This window comes from Lissotriton helveticus, chromosome 2_1 (assembly GCF_964261635.1).
Source record: "Lissotriton helveticus chromosome 2_1, aLisHel1.1, whole genome shotgun sequence".
Taxonomy (NCBI): Eukaryota; Metazoa; Chordata; class Amphibia; order Caudata; family Salamandridae; genus Lissotriton; species Lissotriton helveticus.
The window spans coordinates 515,916,808-515,930,257 of record NC_136059.1 but is presented as its reverse complement, the minus strand read 5'-3'; the positions used below and the strand labels follow the sequence as shown (position 1 = coordinate 515,930,257).

Genomic DNA, 13,450 nt, shown 5'->3' with positions numbered 1-13,450 from the left:
TGAAAAGTATGGTAGAGGGGATGAGCCTTGTTTCAGGGGGGAGCGAGTTCCAAATCCTGGGAGCCATTCCTGAGAAAGAGCGTTTAAAGGTTTTTTCCTTGCGGAATCTTTTAGGTTTTAGTAAAAGGTTGTTTGTGCCTCTAGTGTTTCTGGAGCCTCCAGAAATCGTCAGCTTCTGAGCGAGGTATCTAGGTGAGCTCAGGTGGACAGCCTTGTGGGTCAAACAAGCTATTTTCAGGTGTATTCTGGCTTCAAACGGCAGCCAGTTCAATGATTTGAAGTCTGGGGAAATGTGTGAGTGTTTTTTTGATCCAGTGATAAGTCTCGCTGCGGCGTTTAGAGCGGCTCTTATGGGTGCCGTGGTAGCTAGGGGGAGACCGCAGAGGGCGGTGCTGCCGTATTCTATTCGAGGTATGACTAGTGATTGTACCGCCGTCTGGAAGTCTTTGGCTGGAAGGAAAGGTTTAAGTTTCCTAAGGGTGTTGATTTGGTAGTTTGCTCCCTTAGTTGCTTTGTTGATGTGTTCCTGCATGCTGAGATTGGTGTCAAGTGTAATGCCCAGAGATTTCGCTGAATCCACGATGGTGGGTTGGACATTGAGCGCCGTTAGTTCTTTAAGCCACATTTGTGCAGTAGTGATCTTCGCTGGAGGTGAGATCAGAAGGAACTCTGTTTTTAGGGCATTGAGTTTGAGATGATTAGCGGCCAACCAAGATTGGGTGCTTCTGATCGTTGAGTTCAGGAGCGTGATGTCTTTAGGTGATTGTAGTTTGAGATAAAGTTGGGTGTCATCAGCATACATGTGGAAGTGTACATTGGATTCTTGCAGCAAGGTGGTGAGAGGTTCCATAACTAGGTTGAACAAAGTTGGGGATAGGGAGGATCCTTGTGGTACGCCTAGCGATACGGGTCTTGGTGCGGACATCAGGTTGTTGCTCTTGAATTTCTGCGACCTGTTTTGCAAAAAGGAAGTGAACCATTTGAGCACAGTTCCAGATAGGCCCATTCTTGTGTTTAATAGTTCGAGTAAGCTCTCATGTTTGACGGTGTCAAATGCGGAGGAGAGATCAAGGAGGATGAGGAGGCAGGTATCGTTATGATCTAGGATTTGGAGGGCGTCGTCGATTATGTGAATCATGGCAGTTTCCGTACTGTGGTTAGCTCGGAAGCCTGATTGATGAGAGTTGAGGAGATCAAATTGAGTAATGTGTTAAGTCAATTGTATTTGTGCGCATTTTTCCAGCAGTTTGGCCAGAGTCGGAATGTTGGTAATGGGACGGTAGTTGTTTAGGTCAGAGGGGTCGGCTGTAGGTTTCTTTAGCAGGGGTGTTACTTGTCCGACTTTGAGGGAGTCGGGAATGATCCCTTGTTGAAGTGAGCTGTTGATAATTTTGGTCCAGAGTGGAAGGAGCGACGGGGTAAGGACTTTGACAGCGTTAGCAGGAAGGGGGTCCGTGAGGTGATTGGATGGTTTCAGAGTGCTGAGCAGTTTGCCAATTTCTTCTTCTGTGTAGGTGACAAAGGTTGACCAGGTTGCATTGTTTTTTGGTTTAGTGGGTGTTATGCGGTGGGGTTTGGGATAGCTGCTTGCGTCCATGAGGAGATCATTCTTTATGTTGTCAGTTTTTTGGTTAAAGAAAGAGGCGAAGTCTTCGCAGGAGGGAGCTTCGCATATAGTGTTGAGAGGTTGGGGTTGTTCTTTTGTTTGTGTTCGGATAAGCTCAAACAGCTTTCTCGGACGATTTTTGGCTTGGTCGAGCTGACGGCTGAAGAAGACTGATTTTGATCGTTTTATTTTCCTGAAGTAGGCATTTCTCTTTTTCTTCAGGTTTTTTAAGTTCAGTGCAGAGGGAGTTGATCTCCAGGAGCGCTCTGTCAATCGCATGGCGCGTCTATCGTCATTGAGACTCCCGTCGTACCAGGGATTAGAGGTTTTTGTGGTGGCTTTTTTTAGTTGCAAGGGTGCAACTTCATTCATTATTGCGGTCATATTGTTAAGATAGTGATCAGTCAAGGATTGGACGTCCTTAACGCCAGCCGGAGGAAGTAGTAGGTTGCAGCTGTTGGGGGTCAGAGAGTTTGAGTTTAGCTTTTTCATGTCTCTTTTCCAGACTTTGGGCCTGGCGGATTGAATAGGGTTAAATTTTACTTTTTCATTGATGAAGAACGTGATAATATGATGGTCCGACCAGTCACAGGGTTGGATAGATTCGAGTTGGATAGAGGCCTCTTTGGAGATGATAAGGTCGAGGGTAGAGCCTTTCTTGTGTGTTGGGCTGTTGCAAATTTGTGTAAGGTCAAGGGCGTTAAGGAAATTCTTCAGACCTTTTACCACCGCATCATTATGATCGTTCCAGTGGAGGTTGAAGTCCCCAAGGTATATTTGTGTGAGTTGCCGTCCTGAGTTGGTTGAGATCATGTCCATGATTTGTTGGGAGAAGGTGAGGTTGTCACCGGGTGGGTGGTAGACGCCGTGAAGAGTGCAGATCGGTTTGCCCTCACTGATAATATCTAGGCTGATGTATTCACAGGACGTTGGGGAGGGTAGGGGAGGGGAAGGTACTTTCAGGACAGAGAGGTTGCTCCTGTATATACATGCGATTCCGCCACCTTTTTTATTGCCAGACCTGTCAAGTCTAGTGATGTGGTAGTTGGGGGGAACCAGAATGTCCATTATAGGTGTAGAAGATTCTGTTAGCCATGTTTCAGTCAGGATCATTAAGTCAAGATCCAATTTTAGGATGAGATCAGCGATAGCGGCGGAGTGTCTAGCGGCTGATCTGCAATTTAGGAGAGTGCATTTGAGACGGGGTGTGTCGAGGGTGGAAGGGTGTTCTAGAGCGAGGGGGACTTTACTCAGGTTACTGTGTATGGCGACTCTGTTGTTCAGTGTGGGGGGTCTAAGGGGATTGGAGTGAATCGTAGGTATGGCAGTGAGAGTGTCGGGTGTGTTGCTAAGGGGAGCTGAGTCATAGGAGCGGAGGAGGATGATTGTGTCTAGGTCCGAGAGAGGGTTGCAGGAGCGATGGGGGCGGTTTTCACGATTGAGAACAGGGATTGAGGTCCAGTGCGGTGGGGGTCGAGTGCGAGAGTTCGTCGCCCGGGTGGGGGACCAGTTGGGAGGGGAGGTGATGGTGGAGGCGCGTGAGTGGTGTCTGGGGTGTGTGCTGAGCCGTTGTTTGATGATGTGAATGTCTTGTTTGATCTGGTGGAGGGTGTTGGGTGAGGGGTGACTGGAGTGTGATAGACAGAGTAGTTGTTGTTTGATGATGTACATGTCTTCTTTGAGTTGGAGGAGTGAGGCCGTAATGTGGTCCGCAGTGGGACATGTGTTGGAGGTGGGGATGGGAGGGTCAGGCGTGGATGACATAGGGGAGAGGTTGTTGGTGCGGGGGAGAGTATTGGTGGTGGGCGTAGAGTGCAGGGTGGGTGGGACGTGGGTGTCAGTCTGCTGTTGATCTAGAATAGGCCGGTTGCGGGAGGGAGCTGTGGCATCAGGGGTGTGAGGGACGGGGGTGATAGGAACGGGGATGAGGGCTGGTGTGTAGGTGGAAGGGGTGGGGTGGTTGTTGTAAGAGGGAGAGAGATCTATGTCTGTGCTTGAGGGATGTGGGGTAGCTACGGTAGGTGGGAGAATGACTAAGGTGCCGGGAGTAAAGGGGTGGTGCATGTCTTTTTGGGTGGGGGCTGTGGTATCAGGGGTGGTGAAGGGGATGAGGGCTGGTGTGTGGGGGGAAGGGGTGAGGTGGATGGTGCAAGAGGGTAAGTAATCTATGTCTGTGCTCGACGGGAGGAAGGTAGATGCGGTGGATGGGTGAGTGACTGGGGTGTCGGGAGTGAAGGATAGGTGCATGTTGTTTTGGGGTTGGGCTGGGTTAGAATGAATGTGGGTTGAGGCTGTGGTGTCAGGGGTGACGGGAATGGGTGTGGAATGGGAGGGTGACAAGGTGAGGTTGTAGGGGGGGGGAGAGGGTAGATGGGTGAGTGACTGGGGTGTCGGGAGTAACGGAGAGGTGCATGTTGTTTTGGCGTTGGGCTGCGTTAGAGTGAATGTGGTTTGAGGCTGTGGTGTCAGGGGTGACGGGAATGAGTGTGGTATGGGAGGGTGACAAGGTGAGGTTGTAGGGGGGGAGAGGGTGCCGCTGGAATGTGTGGGTGAGGGATCTATGTTTGTAAATGTGGGGTGCGAGGTAGCTCCAATAGGTGGATGAGCGTCTAAGGTGCCGGGGGTGGAGAGAAGGTGCGTGTCGATTTGTGGTTGAGCTAGGTTAGAAGGGTTGTGGTTGGGGGCAGTGAATTCAGGGGTGATAGGCCTGCGGGTGCTATGAGTGGGGGTCCGATGACTGGCGAGGTGCTGTTTGAACGTGGGGAACAGGTTGTCTAGTAGTTCCAGGTTCTTGTCTGTGGATTGAATTAGGATAATCCCGTTATTGTATATAGTTATGGTTGTTCTGCCCGGGAAGAGTTGTGATGGAGTGATGGAGAGTTTTAGGTCTCCTAGGTCTCCTACGAGATTCTGAACAAGAGAAGCAGCTTCTAACTCCCTGGCCAGCAAACCTTGTCTGAGGTCTTCGGGACCTTATATGGTCTGCTAGTGGTTGGTACATGTATACACTGATTAGTGGTTGTATCTGATGTTTCTATTGGTTTAGGGATAGTGTCCTCATTGGTTGGGTATTTGAGTGTTCGGATTGGTTTCTGGGTCTGTGATTCAATCAATGTAGGGTTGGGGCTAGGGCTAGGATTTCTATTGGAAGCAGGGACTAGGGCTTCCTGTGCCATTGGTTGCTTGGACTTGGGTTGGGACTACTGGTAGGGCTAGAGCCTCTATTGGACGTAGAGATCAGGGTTTTTTAACTGATTGGGTGCATGGACTAGGTCGAAGATTGGTCTCCTGGTCTCCTTTTGGTTCTAGATTTTTAGGGCTAGTGTTGTGATTGGATAGTGTAGGGCTAGGGTTGCCATTGGCGGATGGGGTAACCTGATTACTAGGGCTATAAAAGGCCAGGGTTAGGGCGTCTCAGCCAAGGGCGGAGAGGACAAGGGCAGTTGCCTGTTTGATACTGACCAGGACCAGGGCCAGAAATGCTGCCCAATATACATACCTCCTTTATGCATCTATATACTTTCAATGTACTTATGGATCTATATATTTATCACTTTCTTCTAATTTAGCATTTTCAATGCACTCACCTATTTCTCAGCCTATACTTCACTCAATATATCTTCTAGCCCAACCTTCTGACTCATCTCCAACTTCTTTCTACTACTTTTTCCAATGCACTACCCTCTCTCATCCTATACATCTATCAATATATCCTCTACATCCACTCTCTCATTTATTCCAAACCCCATACCACTACTATGATCCCTAAAACATACCTTTCTAGACTCTCTCCTACTTGCATCATCTGACACCTCTTTTACTATAACGATCCCCCAAAACAAACCTTTCTAAACTCTTCCCTCTTTTCTACCCCTCCCCAACCCTTCTCAATCTAAATAACTGACTAACATATCCACCACTAAAATTACTTTCATGTTTTTTTCTTTTTAGTTTTATAAGGCGCCCAGCTACCCAAGGGTTTCCCAGCGCAACCTCAAAAGAGGTCAGAAAACAGATAAAGGATGGAAGCCTATTGATTAAAAAGCCAGGTTTTCAACATCCTATGAAAGTGCACAAAGCTAGGCTCATTCCTAAAAGGCAAAGGAAGAGAATTCCACAAAGTAGGCCCCAGATAAGAGAAGGATCGACCACCTACCCTTGATAATCTATACCTTGGGACCACAAATTTTGTCTGATTGGCTGAGCGAAGAGAACGAGGAGGGACGTACAGTTGGGCAATAATCTCAGCTATTGAGGGGCCTCACCCATTTTAATCCTATACTTATAGGTTACGGTCTTAAATTTAATGCGATTCTCCACTTCAACCAGTGGAGATCGCACAAGGAACTAGAAACAAAGGTAAATTTGGGAATCTGGCAGAGCAGGCGAACAGCAGCATTTTGGACAATTTTTAACTTATGAATCGCCTCCTTATTGGCTCCAAGAAAAAGGATGTTGCCGTAGTCCAGGCGAGATGGGACCAAAGTCTGGACTACTATTCTTTTTGTAGACTCTGGCAGCATCCATAAAATCTTTTTGAGCCATCTAAGAATGGAAAAGCATGTTGCAGCCACCTTTATGGCTTGAGGCCTCATCGAGAGATGATCATCGATTACAAATCCCAAATTACGGGGTTGTTTAGTAGGCTGGGGGGTGACAGCCAATTCAGGAGGCCAGTGTTGGGGGCCCCAAAATTCTTTATTTTTTCCTAGGATGAGCACCTCTGTCTTCTCCCCGTTAAGCTTAAGTGAATTGACATGCATCCACTGCATGATTCTACTCAATCCAACTTGAAGAAAAGAGGGCCCGAAGGCTCCTTTAGCAGAAAGGGAGAAAACTATTTGGGTGTCATCAGCACAGGAAAAAATTGACAGCCTGCCTCCTCAGCAATATCAGCCAATGGTTTGACATAAATGTTAAACAATAAAGAGCTGAGAATCTAGCCCTGTGGCACCCCATAAGGGGAAGCATGGACTTTGGAAACCTGAAATGTACAACCAGACAGAAGATTTGCTATCCATCCCAAGGCAACTCCAGTCACAGCATGGATCGAAGTGTTTGCAAGAGCACAGTATGGTACACCGTATTCAGAAGGAATCAGGGCTTCACGTAAGGAGGCATTGAGTAGCGCCTTAATCTGCTCTAGAACAGGAGGGACCATTTTTTGCAATATAGTAATAGGAAGCGGGTCCCGAGGGGAACCTGATTTAGCACTATTTAAGACACGATTAAAAGAGTCTTAAAAGCGTTTCACCATACTAATCTTGATGGGTTCCAGAGTAGCATGTTACTTGCACTTCAAAACTCCATCAGGGGTAGCAAGCGCTATATAAATACTAACCTCTTTCTCTTCACTATCCCACACCTACCCTTCCCTACCCAAATAACTGAATAACATATCCACTACTCAAATTACTTCATATTTTACTATACTAATTTTCAACACTAATCCTTTATGGGTCCTGGAGTGGCATGCTACTCGCCAGAAAAGCGCTTCAACATCCATCAGGGCTAAAAAGTGCTATATGAATGCAAACCTTTCTTCCCCTTTTATCCCTCCGCTATCCTTCTCACTCCAAATAACTGACTAATATCCACCACTGAAATACTTTCATATTTCACCATATTAATTCACTACTAATCCTTTATAGCGTTCTTAAACACCCCACAAGCGCTATATAAATACAAACCTTTTTTCCTCCTCTATCCTTCTGCTATCATTCCAAATAACTGACTAACCTATCCACCACTTAAAGTGTACTTGCATGTTTCACTATACTAATTCAACACTAATCCTCTATGGGTCCCGGAGTAGCGTGCTACTCGCCGAAAAAGCGATTTGACGCTTCGTCATGGGTAGTAAGCGCTATATAAATGTAATTACACTACAATACAATATTCAAAGGGGTTAATAAATGAAAAACACAAAGCAACTTTCCTTCCATGAAGGCAAAGCAATGTTTCGAAGTACAAGTCATGGTTGGTCGGATGCCTATAAACAGCCTTGTTCACCAAAATATTTAGCTGCGATTTATCCAGCTCACTATGAACTAAAGTGAATGCAGCTACGTTTTGGCCAGTTTCCATCCCTAAACTTTCTCCCTAGCTTGGCTCAGTGCCCAAGTACACAGGAACTCAGATTCCGTAAATATAAAACTGAATCGTGATGCACATTATTTGCATTTATCTGCTTTAATTATAGAACACAGAAATGCTTAAGTGTCCCTTTTAGCTGAGTTAATGTACCTGCCGCCATTCAATTATTGTTTGTTGGAAAGGAGAACACCCACAAGTGGTAAGCAGATTTATAATACTCATGACAGACAAACAATTTTTGGGGGTTAAATTGATTTTTATCAGTCGCCATGTTAACAAATCAATGCAGAAATTTGACTTTTAATATATCTCTTATGCAGGTTATTATAAAGTGTAATTTTTGAACGATGATGGTTGTCATGCAACTGTGTCCCTAAATCAACCCAAAGTGATCACCAGCTCTTATTGGTATGACTTGACTTTCTCAGCACATCATTGTGCATGTCCAGTCCATATGGAATTTTTCTTTTAATCATATTTGCAAAACATCGCACAAGCACATCAACAATCTTTTAAATGTTTTATCATTTTTGTATGTTTAAATTTACCATTATAGATTTTGATCGTTCTTGATCTGTTAAATGTTTTAGGTCTCATTTGAAACATTTTGCACTCATGGTCTTTATCTGCATATAGTTACTTTACCATAACAACTAGGCGTAATATAATATTTTAATAGAGTGAGCAGTCTGAATTCTGACTTTTTGCATCCCTCCACCTCGCTACAATACTTCCAAGCCCAGCTGCCCATTTGCACTGTTCTTTACACAATATTGTACTTGAATTCATCTGATAAACTTGCTGTGGTTTTGTCACTTTTAATATGTATATTCCTTTTATTATCTTAGTTTTATACATTGCTTGGGAACAGTCGACAGCAATTTATTACTTGAAATTTCACTTCCAAAAGCTTCAGCTTTGCACGACTTTTGTGGAGCCTCATTTCCCGAACACAATTCCTGAGTGTATAGGTCCTAGTACTTAGCTACCGGCCACAATGGAAGCAGTCTGTTCTTAGTGTTATTTTAGTACCATTTATATATGTAAGCCCGTCTTTGACATTGGTGTGCACACTAAACGCTATGCATATACCAATGGAAGGAATACATAATTATTTTGATTTGGGATACAGTTTTACTGTTAAATTATATATCACACTCCTAGATACTACTAATTGTGTGGCCTGAACACACAAGTTGTCAAAGATCATCTTTTTAGATGCTTAACTATTGTGATCAATTTCTTTTTTTGAACTCGTACATCCTTGTTTAACAGATTAATCTGTTTTTTATGAACAGTTTCTCTTAGAAGTTACTTTATTACCTATTAATCATTGTACGTAGCCCTCCAAAGTGATTTCTGTCCATGTCTCACTGATCACTTCTACTGATGCAATTCATCCAGACTGTGTGCATCTTGAAACGGGGATGGAGAATGGCACATTGACAAAAGTAGTCATGTGTGCTTATCCTGGCCTCAAAATAAGTGTAAGGAGGTTTAGATAGAACATTAGAAAATCACAGTTTCAACTGGTCTTATGTGGCAGATGTCCTTCAGATCAGGTAGGCATGTTCCTTGATTATTCATGTGGAAAATAAAAATCTAAAAGACTTGTTGAAGTGGCAGACTGATGGTTGGGGGAAAATGTATACTTTCTACAATAATTCCTAATTCCTAAAGCATCCTTTTGTTCTAGCAATTAAGCTTAAGGGCTTAGTGTCTTCAACCCCGGTCTCATATTTGTCAAGAACCTAGTCAGCTGCAAACCCTTCGACTAGCTTCTTTCCCATCATTCTGTACTCAGAAATGCATGTGCCCAGTAGGGACCTCTCTGGAATTTACCACCTTTAAGGGTATTCAAGGCACTGCCATGTGCAAGTAATCCCAAAACTGATAACTGCAAGTTTTGAGAAACCTCTAATGTATATGAGATGTGTGACAGCCTGCCATTAATTCAACAGTCTCTTGTACAATCAGATTTGTTTCTCAGCCACTTTTGCTGGATACAGCACAGAAATGGCAGGAAATCAGTATATTTACAAGTGGATCTCCAAGGCAACATGAGCAAGGAGCAGACAAAAGGGCAAAGCAAAAAATTATTTTAATTCTGGGGGAAAATTTACACTCATGGTAAATAAAAACAAACTGCATTCTAAGTAAACATTTGGTCCCTGTAAAGCCAAGGCAAACATTTGCATAGGCAAGCTCACAAGGCATAGTGCTGGGGAAGACATCCACCATACAGGTTGAGATTACTGAAACATGTTTAAGAAGCAATGCAGTGAACTGTCTCAGCCACACATGTAATAACATTTTAAGCATACTCACCCAAGTTTAAGCATGTTGATCATGTCAAAATTGACAACATCAAACACCTTCATTGCCTGGTCATCTCCAATCGAACAAAACAATGCTCCCTCAGAGCTAACTGCAATGCACTCAATAACCCCTGTGAGAACAAAACCAAACATTATCAACACAAGGTACCCACAATTCACAGACTACACAAGGGACATCTACGCACATTACAAACTTCATTCTAACTCAAGGGTAGGATATACTGTCAACAAAATGAGGTCCCTACAAGAGGGCTAAAACAAATCACTTTAATATGTCACATAACCAACATGCCAGTTTGTGAGTATTCCTAGTGATAAGATGCTTGAACAATAAGGTGGATTCGTTTTCTGTACCTTGAGAGATTTTTAAATGTGCAAGGGTGAGTTGAGTAGTTTGATTATGAAATGCAACTGCTCAAAAGTTGCATATTAATATGAGGGACACAGGTGAGACTTGGGAGTTTCCAAACAATTTCTTTACAAACTTTGTCTTGTGGCACTGGTAGACCCAAGACCTTCTTCATTTTTGTTTTTACAAAACGTGTTGAGAAATACAAATAAAAGGATATTGGTGTTAGTTTGGCTAAGGTAGGACATGTTGAGTGAGTGGAGTCAAGTTTCAAGATTTGGTGAGGCACAATGCAGGGAGCTCCACTAAGTAGAGTTTTGCAGTGTGAGAACAGAAGCAGGACCATTTGCAGATACTTAACTTGGACTGTATCATAGAAAGAAACTGCCACTGTATACCTCAGTACTACAAGGAGTCCACATAGGATCATGAAAGGTCTTACCCACTGGAGGCGGCGCTAGATGAATATGGGAGTACTATATGGAGACAACCTAAGACCAAACATGACCAAAACCCACTTGAGTCACTGTTAAGCAACCAGGCTATATTCTGTGGTGTCAGTCTAGGAGTCTAAGAGAACCAATCCTGGTCTGTGAAGGGTATAAAGATTATAGCTATGGCCCACAGTTTTCCATTTTTACAGATTTTTACAGACAGAAAACAACGTGTTTCCCATCTGTTTTTATTTTTAAAAGTGGAAAAATACAGCAACTTTGGCATCTTTACTGTGACTTCATGAATTCCCAAGCCAATAGAGCACACGGAATACAAAAAAAAGGCATTACATTTTCTACAGTAACTGCATATCTCAACACATATTTGTGCTCGCACAAATGTGTGTTGAGATATGCAGTTACTGCAGAAAATGTAATGCCTTCTTTTCTGCAAATGATTTGAATGTGGGTTTATTGTTTTATTATATTTGGGCCTAATGGGCTAAAGCGAATAGTTTCTTACCTGTAGGTGTTATTTTGCAGCTTGAAGAATTTTCTGGATTCACATGGCATGCATTACTTCGCCAACTGGAGGTTGGGTTCGAAATTTTCCAACCTTCCTTCTCGTTTTTTTGTCCTTTCTCTATTTTTTGTAGGGCACTGACAGATCTGTCCCTTTGGTGCTTCCTGTGACGACGTGCCTTCCCCTCCGGAAGCTCTCACTTTTTAGCGGCATATATAGATTTTTTTTAACTGTTTTTCCTATCTTTTTGGAAGAGGCGGGTGGGTCTCTTGTGAATCCAGAAAACTCTTCAAGCTGCAAAACTACACCTACAGTTTTATTTGTTCTTTTTAACTTTTTATTCACAGCTGTACGACAGGAGATGAAACATTACATTCGTCATCAACATTACATTAGCTGTGTGTTTTTGATTTCCCCCCTGTACATAACTTCCCACCGTTATAGGGCTAGTCTTCAAACATGTATTTAATGATAATTCAGTATGTCATTTCAAACCATGTAACAATTCAACTGCATGCCCGTGCCATCCTTCCATAGTTTTGTGGGATTCAACCAAAGGGCTAACACATCTTCTTACCCCACCACCCGCGCGCTGCTCCTTCTCTCCCTGTCTCCCGGTGGTTTGGATTCTCTCGCATCAGATCTCGGTCTTCTCTAACTCTTATGTACCCCAGTATGTGCTGTTTCATGGTGCAGTGTACGGGTACTCGGGTACTTTCAGATCCATTCAAGGTAGCACCTTCCCCCTCCATCTTAGCCCTGTGATCAGCTTCCAGATGCCTGGGTTAGATCTATGTCTTCTAGTGTTAGCAGCATAACCTCCCAATCTTGGTATATGGGGAATTTCCGTTGGCCCCGTGCTTCTTCTTTCCTAAGTGCTGCTCCCTCCACCCGCCCCCATTTCATCACCTGTGCCTGCCACAAGTGCCCACCTGGTGCTCTAGGGGATTTCCACCTCATTGTTATCGCCCTGATTGCTAATAGGAGCACCAGATCCAGCAATTTCACGTGAGCCTTCAGTGGCTTGGGTCATCTACGCAGCCCCAATAGGCAGGGTAGTGCTTCTTCCGGTACTGGGAGGTTTGTGACCGTCCGTAGGGTCCGGCACACTTCCGACCAATACTCCCGCAGTCGCGTGCAGGACCAGACCATATGGAGGAATCCAGCCTCATCCTCGACGCAACGTGGACATCCATGGGGGAGTCTGGAAACATTTTGTGCAATCGGTGGGGCGTCAGGTACGCTCTGTGTAAAACCATCACTTGTATAAATCGAAACTTAACGTTACGTGAGACCCACCGGGGGTGTTCTAGGACCGTGTGCCATTCCTTCTCAGTTAGCATTCTGCCCGTGTCTTGGCCCCAAACGTGCATAAGTGACGTGATCGGGATCGCAGCGTGCGCCCTGATGCCTGTAAACAGCCACCGGACCAAATGTCCTCCTGCTCCCATATAATACAGTAAGTGGACCAGTTCGTGTTGTGGGGGTTGAAGTCGTTGTGGTGCCCATCTTTGTTGTATGTAATGGGTAACCATGGCATGTAATAAATACAACCGGGGAGGCGCCCGTGGCCTGCAAGAAGGTGTCATGGTCAAGTAGATTGTCATCTCCGAAAAAGTCGCCCACTCTTGTTACTCCAGCCTCCTGCCAGGGGCGTAACACTCTGTCTGTGAGCCTACCCTGTGCTATTGGGGTTCCCAGCAGAGGGATATTAGCCGCGTACGCCACAGCCGATGTGTATGCTAGGGCTTTCCACCAGCATATCAGAGCCATACGGAGGAGCGGGTGACAGGAATGCGGCTTCGTGGGAGCAGCAGGACGTGCAGTTCTCACCGGCCCAATCTCTCTGATGTGTAGTCTATTTCGTAAAGGTTCCGTCCTGCCGTCCAGTAGGAGAGGCACTGGAGCGGACTAGCATAATAATAGCCTCTAAAATCTGGGGCCCCTAGTCCTCCCGCTCTAGTCCCCAGCTGTAGCTTGCGAAGACCTATCCGTCTCCTCCCAGCCCCCCATATTAGGGTAACTAGTAACGTGTTGAGTGTGTCAAATGTTGACTGTGGCAAGATTACAGGGAGATTTACAAAAAAATACAATATACGGGGG

The 13,450-nt window shown here is 44.8% G+C and overlaps 1 protein-coding gene across 1 annotated transcript in view; it reads right to left on the bottom strand.

Annotated features, from left to right (window-relative positions):
• The window catches only part of PPWD1 (peptidylprolyl isomerase domain and WD repeat containing 1), a 387,705-nt gene that overhangs the window by 291,999 nt on the left and 82,256 nt on the right, over positions 1 to 13,450 (bottom strand). The window contains exon 4 of the mRNA XM_078675153.1: positions 10,031 to 10,151. Coding sequence (XP_078531279.1) covers positions 10,031 to 10,151 — 121 coding nt within the window. The remainder of the gene's footprint in view (positions 1 to 10,030; positions 10,152 to 13,450) is intronic.